This window comes from Zalophus californianus, chromosome 5, assembly GCF_009762305.2.
Source record: "Zalophus californianus isolate mZalCal1 chromosome 5, mZalCal1.pri.v2, whole genome shotgun sequence".
In the NCBI taxonomy this organism is placed as follows: Eukaryota; Metazoa; Chordata; class Mammalia; order Carnivora; family Otariidae; genus Zalophus; species Zalophus californianus.
The window spans coordinates 96524027-96546505 of record NC_045599.1 but is presented as its reverse complement, the minus strand read 5'-3'; the positions used below and the strand labels follow the sequence as shown (position 1 = coordinate 96546505).

The window sequence follows — 22479 nt, the reverse complement described above, 5'->3', positions numbered from 1 at the left end:
AACAGATTTTTATATAATGATTTTTGTATCCTGCAACTTTACTGAATTTATTGGTTCTGTTTCTATATGTAATATCACACCATCTGCAAACAGTTACAGTTTTACTTCTCTCTGATTTGGATGCATTTCTTTTTCTTGTTTAATTGTTCTTTTTCCTGATATTAGAGGAAAAGCTTTCAGTTTTTCACTAGTGGGTATGATGTTAGTTGTGGATCTGTCATATATGGCCTCTATTATGTTGAGGTACATTCCCTCCATACCCACTTTGTTGAGAGATTTTTATCATTAATGAATGTTGAATTTTGTCAGATGTTTTTCTGCATCTGTTGAACCATCCTTGCATCCTTGGAATAAATCCCACTTTCAAGGTACTGTTGAATATGATTTTCTACATTTAATTTAAATATGAATACGATTTGAGTATTTTTGCATCTATATTCATTGGAGATATTGGTCTGTAATTTTCGTTTGTTGTCCTTGTTTTGGTAGCAGAGTAATGCTGGCCTCAGAAAATGAGTTTGGAATAGTTCCCTCCTCTTCTATTTTTTGGAAGAGTTTGAGAAGGATTGCTATTAATAAGTCTTCGAATGTTTGGTAGCATTCACCAGTGAAGCCATCTGGCCCTGTAGTTTTGTTTGTTGGAATGCTTTTGATTACTGATTGAAACTCCTTAGTAGTAATCTCTTATGATCCTTTGTATTTCTGTGGTATCAGTGGTAACATCTCCTTTAGTTTCTGATTTTATTCGAGCCCTCTCATCTTTTTTTCTTGGTGAGTCTAGCTAAGGGTTGTCAATTTTATCTTTTAAAAAAAAAAAACAGCTTAGGGCGCCTGGGTGGCTCAGTTGGTTAAGCAACTGCCTTCGGCTCAGGTCATGATCCTGGAGTCCTGGGATCGAGTCCTGCATCGGGCTCCCTGTTCGGCGAGGGGCCTGCTTCTCCCTCTAACCCTCCCCACTCTCATGTTCTCTCTCTCTCTCTCTCTCTCATTCTCACTCTCTCAAAATAAATAAATCTTTAAAAAAAATTTTTAAAAAGCTTAGTCTCATTGATCTTTTGTCTTTTTATTCTCTATTTCATTTAAATACCTTTTGTTTCTAATCATAAAACATGAAAGTCAGACATTGGTTGGTTAGAAATAATTCCTAAAATATGGGAACATACAAACACATGCAGAAAAACTATTGTTAATGTTGAGATGTCTGTATTTTGAGAGACTTTCTTCTACATATACTCATTTTTCACCCCTGTATACTATCAGGGGAACATATTCCTGTGCTCCACTCTTTCCACTCAATAATATATACATTTTTTTTCACTCTAACGGATAGAAATCACTGTCATCAATTTTGATGACTTTAGAGGTTTCTACTTTTAACAAATCTCTGATGAATGACCATTTAGGTTATTCTAATTTGTCACTCTTAGTAAATAACATCTTTGGACACCTGTCTGAGAGGCAGTTTCTTTAACAGAGAAGAGGACAAAAGGCAGTCCCTTTGACAGGGAGAGCCTGAGTCCCATCCATGTTTACCTGGAAAGCCCTGATGGTGTAACCACTCTAATGTAGTATCTGCACCACTCATTGCCTAGTGCTCGGGGCAAATGATGAGGATAGAGCCAAAAGCTGGGCTCCCCGCCCAAAGTTCTCCCCTCCCCACCCCCTTTGTCCAACTGGTCATCCAGCTTAATGTTCTGTTCTCAGCTTTCAAACATCCCCAGAAGCAAAATTTCTTATCACATTTTCTCAAATCACTTACCAGGTCTGCATTCCTTTATTCTGAAACCATTTGCCAAGCACCATCCATATTTGCTTTTTTTTTTTTTTAAGATTTTATTTATTTGATAGAGAGGGAACACAAGCAGGGGGAGAGGGAGAAGCAGGCTTCCCGCGGAGCAGGGAGCCCAATGCAGGGCTCGACCCCAGAGTCCTGGGATCATGACCTGAGCTGAAGGCAGATGCCCAACAACAACGGAGCCACCCAGGAGCCCCCATATTTGCTTTTGTAGTCCTACGTGACAAAGTCAAATAAGCCACCATGGTTCTGTTCACTGGCTGTCCCACATGCTATACAAGCTCCAGTCTCCATCACTCAGAACCCACCAACTTTGTCCCCAGTCCAGAGGGACACACCTAGAGGCCAAGTAAACTACTTTCTTTGCTCCCCCTTCCTCCCCTCTCTAGTAACATCTCATCTGGGGAAGCTCAAGTCTCTTTCTTAGGGCCAATGGAGGGCCCAAGCTTTCTGATTACAATGTGGGGAAATATTCTACCAAGTGGAACAGCAAGGTTTTTGCTAAAGGAGGTGGAAAAAACTCCACAGTTTAAGAGAAGAGTAAAGATGATGTACATAAAGAAGAAGGACCCAATCTCAGGCAACTTTCTAGCAACAGAACCGATCACTGGTATACCTAAACTTGGGTGCTAAGGTCAAGTGAGTCAGTGGGAAAACAGTCTAAGAAGGCTGCTTGGGGTGCTGTGGTTGGTTTGGGGCTATAAAAGCAGAGAAAGGGGTATAGGCGGCCAGACCAGCTATGCTTGAGGCGAGGCATGGAGGTGGCATTTGGCCCAGGCTGACTGTCCAAGTCTATGAAGTGGCAAGTGGGATGAGGTTATAGGAGTATGTAAGAGCAAGGACATAGATGGTCTCCAATGCCAGGTCTTGCTGATTGTGACAAGGAGCCTCAGTGTGATACACTACCCAGCCACTCCATCATCCATTCTCTCTGGCCCTTGTGTGGTTCTGAGTGGTGGGAAAGTCTTTGGCTCCAGTAACTGCGCTTCCAAACCTGTGTGTCTGTCCTCCAGCTATGACCACGAGGGCCGCTTGACCAATGTGACACGCCCCACGGGGGTGGTGACCAGTCTGCACAGGGAAATGGAGAAATCCATCACCATTGACATTGAGAACTCCAACCGTGATGATGATGTCACTGTCATTACCAATCTGTCTTCAGTGGAGGCCTCCTACACAGTGGTACAAGGTAAGCCCCCCGCCCACTAAACTCACCCATGGACCCCAGCCAAGCCTGGGAGGACTTCCAGAGACTGGGAGTACCCATTAGCTTGTTATTTTAGTCAAGTGTCCACAGCAAACAAATTCTACAAGAGGTCAGTCTTGTAGAAAATGCCTTAATCAGATTCAGGAGAATGTCACCTATACTAAATGAAATGTCCAGAGCTTTGGGAATGTCTACATACTTATCTGAAAATGTCAGTTGTCATCCCCACTCACTCTTACCTTTCCATCATCAGCACTCCCCACCAACCCAACACACAGAGGTACCTTCTCCAAGGCACTCTATCCTTTTGGGTTCATCTCTTCCTTTTTTGGCCCATTCTGATTCTTCTTCCAAGCACTTGTCTGTTGAATTGATTGTCCTGGAATCAGAGCCCTTTAGCAATCTCTTGCCAAGACCGGGATCTCAAAGGTTTCTGACCACCCCATAGTTACTAGTGCTGTTTGACATGACACACAGTCCAGGACAAGCACAGGAGCTGGCAAGAAAAGGAATTGTGCAGATTAATTTTTCTTTTAATTAAGATATAATGTCAGTGGGCTAGCCCATTGTCAGAGGATAAAAGTGTCCTCTCGGTAGATAAATGGTGACATTTCTGGACTATTATCCCACGACAGAGCCTGTTTCAATGACTCTATTTCTGCTCTGCCAAGTGATTAATGATGTAGATTCTGTCTTTCTGCATGATGGCTACAGTTTCAGGAGTGACAGATACACATTTGCTCACTATCCCAAAAGCCAGCGTCTCAGAAGCCAGCCAAGCTGGACTCCTTTGCCCAAATAATCAGGAAGCAATATATCTGGAAAAGGAGTTTCACATTTCCTTCCTGGAACTTTTCGATAAGGAAAAAGGTCACAGGTCTGATTGACTAGTGTAGCTTTCCTTTGGGAAGATAAAAGCATGTTAGCAGCACCCACTAGCTCAGTCTACCTTATGCTGTTTGAATCTCTTCAGAGTTCTCTTGAGTAGAGGTGGCATCATGGTGGAGTCAGCAGCAGAAGCATGAAGGGCAGGAAGGTTGCTTTTTCTCTTGATCTGATCTGTAGCTAGACCATCAACTTCCAGGTTAGATGGTAGGCAAAAGGAAAAAAAAAAGATCTTTTTTTTTTCCCTTTAAGATAAAATATATATGTTAAAGATTAGGGATTTGATTGACACAAATTGTGTAGGCAATAGATATCTTTAAAGGTACTATTAATAGTCTTCAGTGAGTAGAAGAAAAATATCACAGCATAATTATTTCTGGAGTGCCACATATTAATAATGTTTAACTTTCCACGGATCAGTAGCATCTCTGCTACTCACCTTAACATTGTATGTGTGCTAATTGAAGGCAGCCTTAGACTGACAGCTGCAAAGTACCATGGAAACCTGTAAAAATAGGGGTTCTGTTCTCTTATGACTAACAGAGTGGATAATTTCTTTCCCTATCCCCACCCCCACTTAATTTCTCCAGATCAAGTGCGGAACAGCTACCAGCTCTGTAATAACGGTACCCTGAGGGTGATGTATGCCAATGGGATGGGTGTCAGCTTCCACAGTGAGCCCCACGTCCTAGCGGGCACCATCACCCCCACCATTGGGCGTTGCAACATCTCCCTGCCCATGGAGAATGGCCTCAACTCCATTGAGTGGCGCCTAAGAAAGGAACAGATTAAAGGCAAAGTCACTATCTTTGGCAGGAAGCTCCGGGTAAGTGGTTCCACCCCATCTGTCACCTCTAAGTGGTAGGGGATACACCCTTTCCTCAGGAGCTGAGGCAATTTCCCAGGTCCCAAGCCTCCATTACTCCTTTCTTCCATGGGAAAGACAAGTCTTTCTCTCAAAAGATAGAAGCCATATCCCTTTGGGAAAAACAGTGTCTGTTTCCTAGGAGAGAACAAGGTGGGGATTTACCTTACGCTCTAGCTGGGATAGCTTCAGTCTTCTTGTCACACTTGCCATCTTCTCCCTCGACCACTCTTTGGCCAATTCAACAAAAACTTGGTGTCTACCGCACGCTGAGTAATGTGATGAATACAGGAAGAACAAAAATTTTATAATGTACTCTTTACCCTCAAGGAGTTAACAGTCCAGTAGAATATATAGATGCAGGATAATCCAGTGGGTTAAGTGAGTGGAGCATCAGGGCCTGGATGGAATCACAGAGGAGGAGATATCACCCAGCCTAAGGTGATCAGGGAAGGCTTCCCAAGAGGAAATCACAAGCAAACCATGGTAGAAAGTTTTAACCAACCGTAGCTTCCCCAGACTAGGCAGCTTATCCACAAAAAAAGTAACACACAACACTCATTGAGGACTTTCATAATACAAGTTCTATGTTAAATGCTTTACTTATTTTCAACAGCCCCACTGGGGTACTTACCTCTGTTTTTCAGATGAGGAAACACAGGTTCTGGGAAGCTACAGAACCTGTCCAAAGGCACCATGGCTAGAAAATGGCACAGCCAGGACACAGTCCCAGTTCCATCTTTGTTTCTGGCTCACTTGTCAATATCCTTAACCACCAAGCCCCACAGCTTCTGGATTAAATTCATAGTCATCCAGATAATCTGGGTCCTGCCCTAGTCACTTATCTGGCACTAGGAGGGACCGATTCTTAATATCATGCTAACCCCTTCCCCAATGGCGGGGAATCCTAGGGATCCCAGTCCTCATCAAATTTAGCACGTATTTACTGAACACCTACTATAAGCCAGCACTGGAGATCTATATGGCACCCCAGGCAAAATCCCTACCCTCCTGCAGCTTACCGTCAGGGGTGGGGAAACGGACAAGAGGGGCAGATAGTCAGTACACTGGTAAGTAACTAAAGTAACTGCAGATTAAGATGAGTGTTGGGATGAGGGTAAATGGAGCATGACAGGGTTTAACCACTACTTTGGAATCACACTTGGGTAATAACTTTGGCCTGTTATTGGGTTGAAATCCCCCCAACCCCCGGTGTAGGCTACCTCCCGGCAGGGCCAGGCCACTCCATATTAAGATTCTGCCTTTGTCTAGTTGGAGCTTCATTCCTCACATTAGGTTATCAGCAGTCTCCCATGTTTTTCTTCCTGTGCTTGTATCTGCAAATTCCTAAAGACAAAAATGAAATGAGATTAGTAGCTAAATCCTTAATGACTGGATTTCAGGGCTGTATAATTGATTTTTGATATGCTGCACTGTAGAAGTTGATTATAAGTAGTAATCTTGCTTTTTCTCTGATAAATCAGTTATGCATTTTGACTAAGTTTTCAAAATAAAGATAAATGTGGCCCTAAAATAAAATGGCTATAATCCCAACTCTGAATATTAAAAATCTTAATAATGATACTTGTGGTAATTAGCAGAAGTTAGGCACGCAAGTCTTATAACTGAATTTCTGCCAGGGTTAGATTTGCTGGCATCATGTTTATGCAAATCAAAACACAGCTTTATCTATCAACACCTCAACATTTAATTGTCTGGTGTTAGTTCCTGTAACAATAATCACATATCCATTTAGCTCTCTTAAATGAAAATCACTATGAGATTATAACAGGTTGAGTGGACTGAAAATGTAATTTGAAAATGAGGGAGAAAGCCTGGAATTTATTTGCATCTCATTTATTTTAATTCAATTCATAAATTGTTTAGTGAATGAAATAAAAGCAACTCCTGGAAATTGCAGGGGAGCAATTGGAAGAAGGTGTAAAAGAAAAGTGGAGCGTGCTGTGGATGAAGAGAACTGGGGAGTGTCCTTTTAGTCAGGTTCTCCGTGAGCCCAGAGCAGGGAGGTTTGCAGCCCCTAAACCACCAAAGGTACCTGTGGGTCCGCATAGGGCAAGCAGACTCTTCTCTCCTCGACTCCAGTGCTGACATTTCTTTTCCCTCTATCTTGACTTCCATTGTCAAATGGGGCTGTGAAGTTTTTCATTCATTCCTTAGGGGAATGCTACATTTTACAACTGTCATCATTTTCCTGTGTATAACTAACTCGTTTGTGTTTTTTTACTTTCTCTTGGATTTAAGTCTCCTCTCTATTTGGGCTGCAAATTAAACCAATATTATACATTTTTTTTTAAATAACATGTTTGCTAAGTGCCAACTCTATGCCAAGCACTATGGAGTGAGTAGACTAGAAAGAGAGAAAGAAAACTAAATGCTTGCCAGCATGGAGAAGACAATGTGAATCGTGTGGTGTAAGCTGTAACAGAGGCAATGTTACAAGGAAAGCGATAGTGGGTTGTGTCAGGAGAGATAACAAATAAGCCCTACAATCTCAGGAGCTTTCCACATCACAGTGCAAATAAGGCAGGCGGCTCGTCCTCATGGTGACTCACTGCGGTTGCTGTCTTGCGATCCCACCACAATAGGCAGATGACCTCTAAAGTTGCTCTGGAAGGACAAGGGGGCTGAGCAAGCAGAGCTCGGCATGGCCTGCATCACTTCAACTGAACCTCAAGACAGCCTAGGAGACGTTGTCTTTCTGAGTACCTAAGGAAAAAATAAATGAAAGAGTTGGTGAACACATAGCAGGGTCTCTACCACCTCGATCAGGAAGAGCTTCACAGAAGAGTTGGAATCAGTTCTGAAGAGCAGTAGGAATTAGCCTGGCAAAGATATGGGTAAGGGGTGATCAGATCAGAAATGTTGCCTGTGAAGCAACAGAGAGGTCAAAAAGGGGAAGAGCATTTCAGGAAACCTTAACCAGTTGGGCCAGAGGGAAGGCGAATGTGTTACACTGTGGTACAGAAAAAGAATGCATCGGCCAAAGGCAGCACATGGAAAGGAATAAGGAATATTTGGCTAGGCTGACATTTATCCAGAGGACTGTAGGGAGGGTTTCCAGGGTTTAATTAGCAGAGTGATATGTTGGGATATGTAGTCTTAGAAAGACCTCTCAGGCTTCCTCAGGTGTGGAGGAAGATAGATCAGAAGGGGACAAGACAGGAGGAGAGGGATAGCCCAGAAGCAATTGCAGTAATCCAAACAAAGAACTAAATCACTAACAGTAAAGAGAGAAAGAAGAAGGAGGGAGGGGTCTGAGAGATACCTTAGCACACACAATTAACAGGATTTGACAAGTAGCAAGGTTGCTGTATCAGGCTCTCCTTTTGAGGCTCCCTCCCCACAATCATATGGACTGGGAAACCAAGTGGCTGTCTAGGCTCTGTGAAGGAGAAAGGCTGGAGACTGAACCCCAAGACAGACATGTGACATTCTGGCAGCCCCAGCCCTGCCTCTTGGAATGGGGAAAAAAATGTTGCTCCTCCATGAAAAGCAGGGAATTTGCAGCAAATCTGTGGTGCAGCAACAGGGGATATCGAGCCTTGAAGCAAGCCGACTTACCTCTCCCAGGGACCATCAAGCTTCTAGGAGTCTGGCCAGTTGAGTGATGTGAGGACCCAAGGCTGAGCCTCCCTAGAATTCAGAAGAAACCAAAAATTCCAATGAAACTACCAGGATAGACCAGTTTCCCAGTGAAATTCTAAACCTTCTTCCAGCAACCCAGTCAGGGAGGAACGTGTCGGCAGCATTTCCATATAGGCTGGTGAAATGTAAGATGGCGGACGGATAGACCATCAAAGAACCACATCCTTCCACCAAGAGCTTTATGATGCTTTGGCAAAATTTAGAGTATTAGTGTCTTCTTCCCAGCCCAAACTCAATGTGAGAATAATTTTCATTATGTCTCCCAAGGACGCCTCAAGGAATTTCATTTGAAAGAGTTTTTTCCACTCCACTCCTTTCTCTGTTCTCCCTGGCCTTTCAAAAACACACGAAACAGTTGCATCAGGGCATCTGTAAGCTCCATGAGCACAGGCACCACCTCACCACTCTATCTCTGGTGACAAGTGCCATGTGATAGGCACTCAGACAACACGTAAGCAGGGAAAAGGGGATGACCATGCCTCTTTAAGGCTCCTCCTTAGAAGGTGCACGTGTGTGTGAATTCCTCCCCCCAAACTCACCCAAAGCAGGCATGAGTTCACAAACACATTTCCCCAGTATCTGTCAGGAATCTTGCCACTGCAAAACACAGGAAGCCCACTCAGGCTAGCATAATAAGAAAGGGCATTCGTTGTCTTGCCTAATGGGCCCCCACAAGTCCAAATGATGTCATCAGGTTGACACCTCTTTTTCTCTTTCTCATGGTCCCCTGCCATCCCCCAGCATTACTTCTCTTGGCAGTTAGCCTAATTTTCTCCCACAGTAGACCAGTGACCTCGTCACATGGGGGAGTCAGGCAGAGTTGGCCAAAGGTGACTTCAGGCTGACATCAGCTTAGCTTAGTGAACCCAGAAAAACGGATCTCCCACATCACTTACATTTAAAAAAAAAATCCCAGGTGACCAACTTGGTACAGAGGCAAATCTATGATTGGCCAGTACAAGGTCACACGGGAACGCATGTATCTTATGTTGGACATCTCAGTAAAACCACCTAAACAGGGGAAACCTTACAGAAAGGGGGTGCTGCACCCAAAGAAGGAGTAGGTTAAATCACACACACACACACACACACACACACACACACACACACACACACACACACACACACACACACACACACACCAGATATATTCTATATCCTCCATCCCTCCAGAGCCTAAGGCAAACTCCTGGCCCTGAGGCTCTGTTCATATATCATCCCCCCCCAACAACCTTCCCCACCAGCAAGTCTTTTTTCTAGATTTTTTGGAAGAGAGAACAGAAACCAACCTCTTCTACTGAGATTTAAAACTCCTACTCTTTCCTGAAATGGATTCAGTACATGATTCTCTCTGAAAAGGAAGCAGACAACCACCCTCTAGGATATTTCCTCCTGATTATGATTTACATAGAGGTTGCAGAAGCAAAAAACAACTACATGTGTAGGTAGCAGAACAAAAGAAAAATCACTTCCAAGATCATCTTCCATCATGATATTGGTATTAGTGTCCTTCCCAAGAAAAGGTGGGAGTTAGTAATTTTCTTGGGGCTTCCGTATGATTAATAGGACATTGCAATTACACATTGGCTTGTGTTAGTTTTACCTTTGTGGCAAATGACAGTGACACAGGAGCGAGGTGGGAGGCAGCTGTACATGCAAACACACACATATAAACTCAGTTCTGCATGGAGCCCACTCAAGTAGCTCTGCTAATATTCACAGTTACCATGAAAGCCTGAATTTTACCAGCCCCTTCCTGCCACAGTGCTTTCCTTCTGCACCAATATTTTATATTTCAAACATCTATATGTTGGCAGTGTACTAGGCACTCAGTATATAATGGTGAACAAAACAGACAAGCCTCAATGTTATATTGTGAGCAGTGCTTGGGCAGACAGGGCTTGTGATAAATTTAATATCGGCTTAAATAATATATAATTAGAAGGGCAAGCCTCTGCAAACACATTAAACAATGTATTCCCCAGGCAAGTATTACTTTTGGCTGACTTGCTATTTTGGAAGGTGTGGTGGAAAAGTGGAAAGACCCTCATGCCATAGCAAAGGGAAACAGATAATAATCAAATAAATGAACAAAGAATATAAAGAAATTGTGCTGGGTGCCACGAAGAAAAATACAGGGTGCAGGTAAGAGGGAATATCTGATTCAGGTTAGGCCACTCTAAGAAAATGACATTTGAGCTGAGAACTGAGGAGTAGGAATTTTCCAGGCTTGGGATAGGAAGCAAGCCTCCTATGCTAGTGGATTAGCATGTGCAAATGCCCTGAAGCAGACGAGACTGTTGCTTATATCCTGAGCAGGAGGAGAGCTAGTGTGGCTGGAGCAGACTAGCTGGGGGCATGGTCAAGGAGACAGGCCCTCAGTGACCCTGGTCAGGATCTTAGAAATATACAACTCCTCCCCAGATGGACACATTGGTGGATGAAAAGGACCGTTCATCTGTAGACTAGACTATCTACCTTCCTTCCTAGAGGCTAGGAGATATGCAACATACTCAGATTCTGGAAAGTTCAGATTGAGAGGTGACAAGTATAAGCCTATTCAGGTCATCCAGGCTGAGCGTACATACCAGGTGCCTCTCTTCTCTGCCATATCTGTACCAACAGACCACCCACATCTACTAGAATATTCCCACAACATCTGAAATGAAGTTCTCTGCCTGTGCGGAGCCTTTGCTTACTACTAAAGTTTTCACTTGCTGACTTCCCCACCTCGAATATTCTCCCCAACTCTTTTCTTGCCCTCCCCTGTAAAGTCTTAGTCTTCCTCCAAGCTCGCACTGAAGCAGCATGTCCTCTGGGAAATGGTCCTTGTAAGCCCAGTTTTAAGTGTCCCGCCTCCTTCCCATAGTTCCTTCTCTGTGTTTACTCTCATTATAGCAGTAGTTTTCATGGTTGGCTCACGTGTCTTTACCCTCCTCTGACCCATAAGTTCAATGAGAGAAAAGACCATAAATGTCTTGCTCTATCTTGAGTGATCACAGTAATGAGCACATAGTAGGTGCTCAGTAAATATTTAGTGAATCAATGAATGAATGGGATTTTAAGTTGACATCATGAAAATCCACTTTCTCTAACCTCTATTAATTCCAGGTTTGGGGAACCTCCCAGAATGACTCTAATGGCTCTTTGGAATGAAGCCTTTTAGTTATTTGGAGATCACAGCTGTCCTAGTCACATTTTCTCTTTCCAGTTTTCCCCGTTAGAACTTTAGATCATCAGAGTTACCATGGTTCTTATAGTGGGTCTGATTCAACCCCCTTATTCACAATTGTTTGCTGAGTACCAAGCACTTTGGAAAATAATATGGACACTAAGAAAAATAAAGTCCCTGCCCACCAGAAGCTCACAGACCATTACAGATAAGGAAACTGAGGCATTAAAGATGAAAGACTGCTTTGCAGTGACAAAGCTAATCAGTGTCAAAACTGCAACTCAAATTCAGGTCTTTCCACCTTTCTACCTCACCATCATCCAAAACAGCAAGTCACCCAAAAAATACTGTTTGCTTAGGGAATACATTATTTAATGTGTTTGCAGAGGCTGACCCTTCTAATTATGCATTATTTAAGCTAATATTAAATTTATAGCAAGTTGTTTTGTCTGCACAAGCACTGATCCCAATGTAGCATTGAGTCTTGTTGTATGGCAACTGGGGAGAGCTGCTTTATAAATACCAGAGGACTGACCCACAAAGGAAATGAAGATGTCCTCTAGGCCTGGCTTTCTCTCTGGGTAGGTGAATACCTAAACTCTCTGAGGCAGGAATTCAGCTTTCAAATGTCTCCAGCCATGGAAAATCTCATGCCCTCCCTCAGTCACCTTTTTGGGGTTTCCCAAAACATGACAGGCAAAGTATTCCTCTGTAAGTCTAACTGAAACCTCTCCTGCTGTACCACAATGCCTTTTCCTGGAGGGGATCCAGCCCAGTGTTAATTTCCTCCTTCATGTTTCTCAAATCACGAGCTCCCGTCATTGCCCCTCGAGCTAAGTTAGAGTCACTGGTTATGGGCCCAGCAGGGCCATTTTGACAACAGCGTTTCCTTTTCTTGGGGTTTTTTACGAGCCTCCTTGTGACAGGCGTGTACTTGGTGAGATCAAAACATTCTGGGGGGAGATTCCACAGGGGAAACTACTTCCCAAAGTCTGCCCTCTGCAAAAATAAAAACCATGCTAAATAGCTGAGTTTTATTAACTGGGGAAGCCAGGCTGAGGAAAATGCCCGATAATTAAAAATAATGGCTTCCTTACAAATACAAAATTGTATTAATTTAAAAATTGGTTTCTTTATCACTGAATACCTACCAAGCCGGCTGGGAAGGGAATTGTGCTGATCCTGGCAGTGAAAATAATTCAAAATAACTTTTATGTTCTCCAGGAAGCCTCAAGGTTAATTTAAATATTGTTAGATGGGTAATTTAATTCAGAATAAGAGAACACTGTGGCTAAATTAAAGCTGCTGCACACTCTCAACTGGGGGCAGATGCCCATGAAGGACTGAGCATGCCTGTCCAACCCTCCAACATCCCACACCCTACAGCTGAGGCACCTCCTCTTCACAAATGGCACCCTCGTAATTAAAGATCCTTGATTAGGTTACACAACAGGCCTGAACTTCTTGGCTCAGCTGCCAGTAAATTTATCACATTTAATTAGTAGAAGGATTGGGCATTTTTATAGAAATTATACATTTCAAAAGTTAACTCAGAGTGACATGACCAAGATGGCAACCTAAGTCATTCCTGACTTTGTTCCCCCTCACAAGGATAACAACTACTGATGGACAAGACACCACGGTGGCAATCCTAGAACATGGGGGTGAGGCTGAAATTCTCCCATGACCACAGATACCAGGACAGACTGGAATAGAAGTCTAAGAGGAACAGCTACACATTGACCACATTATCCCCCCACCAGGCTAGTGTTGTACCATGCAAAGAGGTCTCCCCTGAGCCTTGAAGAGAGTCCAGAAGGGACATCCAGCACCCCCTACACACACACACACACACACACACACACACACAGAGCATTGTGGGTTACTTTGTGAAAGCCCCTACTCTGGTCTTGCCCCACATTGATTATAGGAGAATCTGCAGGGCTTGACCCCTAGGAAACTGATTGTGATAGGAAGGAAGGAGAAGCTTTCAACAGCCAGCACACGGATCTTGACGGACCAAGTTCCTACCCACAGAGCCCAAATAGTACTCCCAACCAGCACCTCATCTGCAGAACCAAGTTGTTGGGGCAGTCTGACCATGGAACTCAGCAGGGTGTAAATCTGCCTGATTCAGGTCCACAAATGAAGAGTTTCATTGGCCCTGGAGCCCCTGCCCAGACAGGGGAACTGAACCATAACCATGCACTGCTGAGTGTGGCTCCCAGCCCAATCTGACTGGAAGGGCTGGTGGGAACACCTGGAAGCTGAATAGCCCAGTAATGACAAGCTGACAGGAAGGCAGACAGAGCCGATCACCCCCAGAGCAAAACCAGTACCAGACAAGGAGGCTTCCCCTGCTAGGTCCATGTAAAAGGAGTTAGTTCACAGCCGCACCCACTGTTTAGTATAGTTCCTGGCCATTCCCGACCAGAAAGCCCATTCAGAAAATTTTGGAGGTTCTTGGAGTGGGCCCTCCCACTTACCCAGGCAAAGGAGCTGAATCAAAGCCATACCCACTACTGAGTGTGACTCCCCACCCTGACTGGCAAGAAGGGGTGGTGGGAATGCCTGGAGGTTACATACCTCCTCAAGCTCCAGCTGAGAGGCAGGCACACAAGCTGACAGCCTACAGAGCAAAGCCATTGGCCCTATTCAGCCAGGGAACTCGGAGCAAGCATCAGCTTGAGTCAAGACCACAAAGAGCCTTACAAGCTTTGGAACTAGTTCTGCTGCACCTGGACAAGGAAATTAATTCATAGCCCTGCTTATTGCTGAATACAGCCTTCAGCCTACCCTACCAAGGCAGGCTTCTCTTCCAGGGCAGAGAAGCTAATTCATACCCCCATCTATGGCTGAATATAGTACCCAGTCCCATCAGTCTAGTAAGCCTGACCAGAGAACTGAGAAACCACGGAGCCCATCCTATAGCCTCAACTGGGCAAAGAACCAAGCCAGTAGTCCACTCCAACTGTTCTCAACCAGCAGCACACTCCCTCACCCCCGACCTCAAAGCTCAGGCAGTTGCCTTGCTCAGAAATTAACCCTGAAGCAAGATGCACCTGCCCAAGGACATTACCAGCAGGCACATCCAGGAATCCAAACTGGGCTGACTAGGGAAGAACTGTCTCTACCAAAGCAAATCTTTAAAGTTTTGAAGAGACTACTCACTCAAACGTGCAGATACAAATGTAAGGAATCAAGATTCACAATAAATCAGGTAAATATGACACCACCAAATGAAATTAATAAAGTTCCGATAGCTGACCCTAAAGAAATGGATATGTATTAACTATCAAAGAATTAAGAATAGTCCTGTTGAAGTTTAGAGAACTACCAGAACACCCAAATAACTAAACAAAATTAGGAAAATAGTGCATGAACAAAATGAGAAGTTCAACAAAGAAATAGAAACCATTAAAAAAAAATCCTAGATCTAAAAAATACAGTGACTGAAGAATTCAATAGAGTGCTTCAAAAATAGACTTGACCATGCAGAAGAATCAATAACCTGGAAGATAGGACACTTGAAATTGCCCAGTCAGAGTAATAAGAAAAAAGAATGAAAAAGAGTGGAGAAAGTTTACAGAATTTATGGGACATATTCAAAAGAAACAATACCTGCATTAGGGGAATTCCAGGAGAAGACAAAGAGAAAGGAAAAGTAGATGTAAAGCAATAATGGCTGAAACCTTCTCAAACCTGGGGAGAGAAATGGACATCCATGAGGCCCAAAGGCTCCCAAATACTTGACCTTGAATAGGCCAACACCAAGACACATTATAATTAAATTGTCAAAAGTCAAAGACATGGGAGTGCCTGTCTGGCTCAGTTGGTAGGGTATTCAGCTCTTGATCTTGGGGTCATGAGTTTGAGCCCCATGTTGGGTGTAGAGATTACTTAAAAAAAAAATCGGCGACAAAGAATTTTGAGAGCAGGAAGAAAAAAAGAAGTTACACTCAAGGGAATACAGACTTTCCTGAACAAACAAAAGCTGAGAAAGTTCATCATCACTATACCTGCCTTACGAAAAATGCTAAAGGGAGTTCTTTAAATGGAAATAAAAGGATGTTAATTAACATCATAAAAAAAAATAAAAATAAATGGGTGCCTGGCTGGCTCAGAGTGTGGTGCATGCAACTCTTGATCTTGGAGTTGCAGGTTCAAGCCCCATGCAGGGTGTAGAGATTACTTAAAAATAAAATTTAAAAAAAGAAGAAAGCATAAAACTCTTTTTAATGGTAAATATGTAGTCAATGTTAGATTCTATAATATGTTAATGGTGGTATGGAATTCACAACTCTAGTTTAAAAGTTAAAAAACATATGTAGTAAAAATACCAATAACTACAATAATCTATTGTTACATAAAATATGAAAACTATAATATCAATAACCTGAAATGTGAGAAAGAGGAGAAGTGTAAAGTTTAGGAATTCTATTAAAATTAAGTTGATATCAGTTTAAAGTACAGTATAATACTTTGAAGATAATTTATGTAAACCTCATGGTAACCACAAGAGAAAAACCTGTAGTAAATATACAAAAGAACATATTAAAGAAGTCTAAGCATACTGATACCAAAAGACATTAAAAAACAAAAAAGCAGTATAAGAAACAATGGATCAACAAACAGCTAGAAAACAGTCCTATAAATAATTACTTTAAGCATAAACATATCAAATTCTCCAATGAAAAGTCATAGAATGGCAGAATGGATAAAAAACAAAATTCAGTAATATTCTGCCTACAGAATACTCATTTTAGGCTTAAAGACACATACACATTAAGACTGAAGAGATGGGGGAAAAAAAGATTTAAAAAAAAGACTGAAGAGATGGAAAAAAGATTTCAAGCATTTAGCAATAACAACAACAGAGGAGTACCTATACGACTGTCAGACAAAATAGACTTTAAAAATGGTAAAAAGAGACAAAATAGATCATTGTATAGTAATAAAGGAGTCAATCCAGCAAGAAGATATAACAATTATAAATATTTACCCAACACTGGAACACCTAAATATATAAAAGAAAAACTAACAGAACTAAAAGGAGAAATAAACAGCCATACAATAATAGTTGGGGACTCTAATACCCCACTCTCAACAATCATCCAGACAGAGAAGCAAAAAGGAAAGAGCAGATTTGAACAACACTATTACTAAACAGATCTAACAGACATATATAGAACCTTCTATCCAACAAGAGCAGAATACATATTCTTCTCAAGTGCACATGGAATTTTTTTTTTATAGACCGTACATTTGGCCACAAAACAGGTCTTAGAAAAGTCAAGATTGGGGGCACCTGAGTGGCTCAGTCCGTTAAGCATCTGACTTTGGCTCAGGTCATGATCTCAGGGTCCTGTGATCAAGGCCCGCATCAGGCTCCCTGCTCAGCTGGGGAGTCTGCTTCTCCCTCTCCTTCTGCCCCTAGCCCCACTTGTGCTCTCGCTCTCTCTCTAATAAATAATTAAATTCTTTTTAAAATTGTTATTAAAAAAGAAAATTCAAGATTGAAATCATAGTAGGCATCTCCTCCAACCACAATGGTATAAAACCAGAAATCAATAACTGGAAGAAAACTGGAAAATTCACAAATACATGGAGATTTCTGAACAATGAACAAATCAAAGAAGAAATCAAAAGAGATGTAGAAACTATCTTGTGTGAAATGAATATGGAAACAAAATATACCAAAACTTAAAAGTGCAGAAGCAGTTTCAATGGAGGAGGTCATAGCAATAAACATTTATCTCAAGAAACAAGAAAAGCGTCTTGTAAGAAACCTAACTTTACAACTCAGGGAATGAGAAAAAGAACAAATGAATCCAAAAGTCAGAAGAAAGAAAGTAAAGATTAGAGCAGAAACAAGTGAAATGCAAAAAAAAAAAAAAAAAAAAAAGAAAAAAAAGAAAGAAAGAAAGAAAGAAATACAGACCAAAAAGAATATAGAAAACATCAATGCAAGTAAAAGCTGATTGGGCACCTGGGTGGCTCAGTTGGTTAAGCAACTGCCTTCGGCTCAGGTCATGATCCTGGAGTCTCTGGATCGAGTCCTGCATCGGGCTCCCTGCTTGGCAGGGAGTCTGCTTCTCCCTCTGACCCTCCCCCCATCATGTGCTCTCTCTCTCATTCTCTCTCTCTCAAATAAATAAAATCTTTAAAAAAAAAAAAACATGTTAAAAAAAAGAAAGTAAAAGCTGATTATTTGAAAAGATAAACAAAATTATAAGCCTTTAGTTAGACTCGCCAAGATATAAAGAGGACTCAAATAAAATTAGAAATCAAAGAGGAGATATTACAACTGATTCAATAGAAATACAAGGGTCATGGGGCTCCTGAGTGACTCAGTCGGTTAAGCGTCTGCCTTCAGCTCAGGTCATGATCCCAGGATCCTGGGATTAAGCCCCACATCAGGCTCCCTGTTCACTGGGGAGTCTCCTTCTTCCTCTGCCCCTCCCCCAGCTTGTGCTCACTCTCTCTCTCTCAAATAAATAAAATCTTTAATAAAAAGAAATACAAGGATAATACTATGACCAATTATACACCAATAAGTTGGGCAACCTAGAAGAAATGGATAAATTTCTAGAAACGTGCAACCTACCAAAACTGGATCATGAAAAAATAGAAAATAAGAGCAGACAGACTGCTACTATGGAGACTCAATCAGCAATCAGAAAAGTCCCAACAAATTCCAGCTTCACTGGTGAATTCTGCCAAATATTCAAAGAATTAATACCAACCCTTCTAAAACTCTTCCAAAAATGGAAGAGGAACAAACTCTGCCAAACTCCTTTTATGAGGCCAGCATTACCCTGATACCCAGACCAGACCAGATGAGGACACCATAAGAAAAGAAAATTACAGGCAATATCCCTGATGAACATAGATGTAAACATTCTCAGCAAAATATTAGCAAACCAAATTCAACAATACATTAAAAGGTCATACACCATGAGTAAGTGGGGGGCTTTTTTCCAGAGATACAAAGATGTTTTGACATATTGAAATCAGTCATTGTGACACATTATATTAACAAAATTAGGGATAAAAAATCATATGATTATCTCAACAGATGCAGAAAAGCATTTAACAAAATTCAACATTTATAATAAGAACTCTCAACAAAGCAGGTATATAGGGAACATTCTTCAACACAATAAAGGCCATTTATGAAAAGCCCCCAGTTAACCCCAAATTCAGTGATGAAAAGGTGAAAACTCTTCCTCCAAGATCAGGAATAAGATGAAGATGCCCAATTTCACCTCTCTTAATCAAGATAGTATTGGAAACCCTAGCCAGAGTAGTTAGGTGAGAAAATAAATAAATAAATAGATAGATAGATAGATGATAGATAGATAGATAGATAGATAGATAGATAGATAGATAGATGACATCCAAACTGAAAAAGAAGTAAAACTGCTGCTACCTGCAGATGACACAAAATTAAATATAGAAAACCTTAAAGAAGGGCACTTGGGTGGCTCAGTCAGTTAAGCATCAGCCTTCTGCTCAGGTCATGATCTCAGGGTCCTGGGATCGAGCCCCACATCAGTAGGGAGCCTGCTTCCCCACTTCTCCCTCTCTATCTGCCCCCCCTCATGAATAAATAAATAAATCTTTTAAAAAAAAGAAAGCCCTAAAGACTCCATCAAAAAATGAATAAACAAATTCAGAAATGTTACAGAATACAAAAATCAATACACAAAGATGTGTTGTTTCTATATGCCAATGAACTATCAGAAAGAAACTAAGAACACAATCCCATTTATAATTACATCAAAAAGAATTAAATCAGGTCGTCTGGGTCGTTCAGTTGGTTAAGCATCTGCCTTTGCCTCAGGTCATGATCCCAGGGTCCTGGGATCGAGTCCTTCATCAGGCTCCCTGTTCTACAGGGAGTCTGCTTCTCCCTCTGCCCCTCCTCCCACTCATTCTCTCAATCTCTCAATCTCTCTCTCTCTCTCTCTCTCTCTCTCTCTCTCTCTCTCTCTCAAATAAATAAATAAATAAATAAATAAATAAATAAATAAATTTTTTTAAAAAGATTAAAATCCTTAGGAATAGGGGCGCCTGGGTGGCTCAGTCATTAAGCGTCTGCCTTCGGCTCAGGTCGTGATCCCAGGGTCCAGGACTCCTTGCTCAGTGGAAAGCCTGTTTCTCCCTCTCCCACACCCCCTGCTTGTGTTCCCTCTCTCACTGTGTCTGTCTCCGTCAAATAAATAAATAAAATCTTAAAAAATAAAATAAATAAAATCATTAGGAATAAATTTAATCAAGGTGGTGAAAGACCCAAACACTGATGCAGCACACTGTGGGACCCCCTGGCCCACGCCAACTCCCACTCCAACAACAGCCATCCTACTTGGGCAGCTCCAGAGCCAAGCACGCTGAGACCCCACCCCCCACCGCTGACCCAGCCCATGCCTGCTTCAGCTCAACTGTCCTAGCAGGATAGCCCTGGCACAGAGTACCCCAGGACCTCCTGATCCTGGGGGGGAGGGGGAGGCAACCTAGTGAAAAAGAAATAAGTAATTTACATGATAAAGAATTCAAAGTAATGATCATAAAGATGCTCACTAAGCTCAGAAGAAAAATGGAGGAATACAGTGAGAATTTCAACAAAGAGATAGAAAATGTAAGGAAGTACCAAACAGAAGTCACAGAGCTGGAGAATGAAATAACTGAACTGAAAAATACACGAAAGGGTATTGACAGCAGATTAGATAATATAGAACAGATGAGCAACCTGAAAGACACCCAGAAAAGCAAACAGAAAAAAGAATTTTAAAAAATGAGAATAGTTTAAAGGACCTCTAGGACAACATCAAGCATACAGATATTTACATTGGGGTCCCAGAAAGAAAAGGGAGAAAGGGGCAGAAAATTTATTTGAGGAAATAATGGCTGAAAACTTCCCTAACCTGGGGGGGGGGGGGGGGGGACACAGACATCCAGGCCCAAGAATATAAAGTCCCAAACAAGATGAACCCAAAGAGATCCACACCAAGACATATTATAATTAAAATGGCAAAAGTTAAAGAGAAAATCTTAAAGGCAGCCAAAGAAAAATTTGTCAGCAGAAACTTTGCAGGCCAGAACAAAGTGATAGGATATATTTAAAGTGCTGAAGGGGAAAAATTTGCAAGCATGAATACTCTACCTGGCAAGGTTATCATTCAGAACTAAAGGAGAGATAAAGTGTTTCCAGTAAAGCAAAAGCTGATTACAAGTTCATCACCACTAAACCAGCCTTATAAGAAATGTTAAAGGGTCTTTTTTAAGCCAAAAGGAAAAGACCATCACAGGAAATAAGAAAAAACATGAAAGAAAAAGATCTCACTAGAAAATGCAAATATATAGTAAAAGCAGTAAATCAGCTACTTAAAAAGTCAGTATGAAGGTTAAGAGACAAAAGTATTATTAAGTAGTTAAGGGATACACAAAAGTAAAATATGTAAAATAATACATCAAAATATAAAATGTGGGAGAAGGCATAAAAATGTGCTTTTAAAATGTGTTCAGACTTAAACAACTATCAGCTTAAAATAGACCTATGTGTGTAAGTATGCTATGCATATATTTAAATATTCTATATATATATATGTAAACCTCATGGTAACCACAAACCAAAAAACACTTTTAGCCAAAAAAATAAAGAGAAAGGAACCCAAACATAACACTAAAGAAAACCATCAAGCCACAAAGGAAGAGACCAAGAGAGGAAGAATTACAAAAACAATTAACAAAATGGTAATAAGTAAATACTTATTGATAGTTACTTTAAATATAAATGGACTAAAAGTTCCAATTAGGGCGCCTGGGTGGCTCAGTTGGTTAAGCGACTGCCTTCGGCTCAGGTCATGATCCTGGAGTCCCTGAATCGAGTCCCATGTCGGGGAGTCTGCCTCTCCCTCTGACCCTCTTCCCTCTCGTGCTCTCTATTTCTCATTCTCTCTCTCTCAAATAAATAAATAAAATCTTTAAAAATAAAATAAAATAAAATAAAAGTTCCAATTAAAATACACAGGTGGCTAAATGGATTAAAAAAAAAAAACCAATACCCATCTATATGCTGCCTACAAGAGACTAACTTCAGACCTAAAGACAAATACAGACTGAAAGTGAAGGGCTGGAAAAAGATATTCTGTATAGATGGAAACAAAAAGAAAACTGGTATAGCAATACTCCTACCACACAAAATAGACTTTAAAACAAAGACTATAACAAAAGACAAAAAAAAAATTTAAAAAAGACATGATGTAATGATACAGGGGACAATCCAAGAAAAGGATTTAATATTCATAAATATTTATACAGCCAAAATAGGAGCACCTAAATATGTAAAGCAAAAATTAATAGACATAAAAGGAGATATTGGCAGTAATACAGTAATAGTAAGGAACTTTAATACCCCACTTACATCAATGGATAGATTATCCAGACAGAAAATTAATAAGGAAATATTGGTCTTAAATGACACATTAGGCCAGATGGACTTAATAGGTATATATAGAATATTTCATCCAAAAAATACAGAATACACATTATTTTTCAAGTGGACATGGAATATTCTCCAAGATAGATCACATGTTGGGCCACAAAACGATTCTCAATACATTCAAAAAGATTGAAATCATATCAAGCATATTTTCCAACCACAGTGGTATGAAACTAGAAATCATTTACAAGAATAAAGCTGGGGGGAAAAAACACGCGGAAACTAAACAACATGTTATTACACAACCAGTGGGACAGTGAAAAAAGGAAATTAAAAATATCTTGAGACAAGTAAAAATGGAAACACAGTTTCCCAAAATCCATGAGATTCAGCAAGGAACATAGTCCTAAGAGAGAAATTCATAACAATATCGGCCTACCTCAAG

At 41.2% G+C, this 22479-nt stretch overlaps 1 protein-coding gene across 4 annotated transcripts in view; it reads left to right on the top strand.

Annotated features, from left to right (window-relative positions):
• Positions 1-22479, top strand: part of TENM2 (teneurin transmembrane protein 2) — a 1539571-nt gene that overhangs the window by 1486920 nt on the left and 30172 nt on the right. For all 4 annotated transcript variants that reach the window (XM_027606095.2, XM_027606096.2, XM_027606098.2 and 1 more), the window contains 2 exons: positions 2809-2984; positions 4478-4713. In XM_027606095.2, the coding sequence (XP_027461896.1) occupies positions 2809-2984; positions 4478-4713 (412 nt within the window). The remainder of the gene's footprint in view (positions 1-2808; positions 2985-4477; positions 4714-22479) is intronic.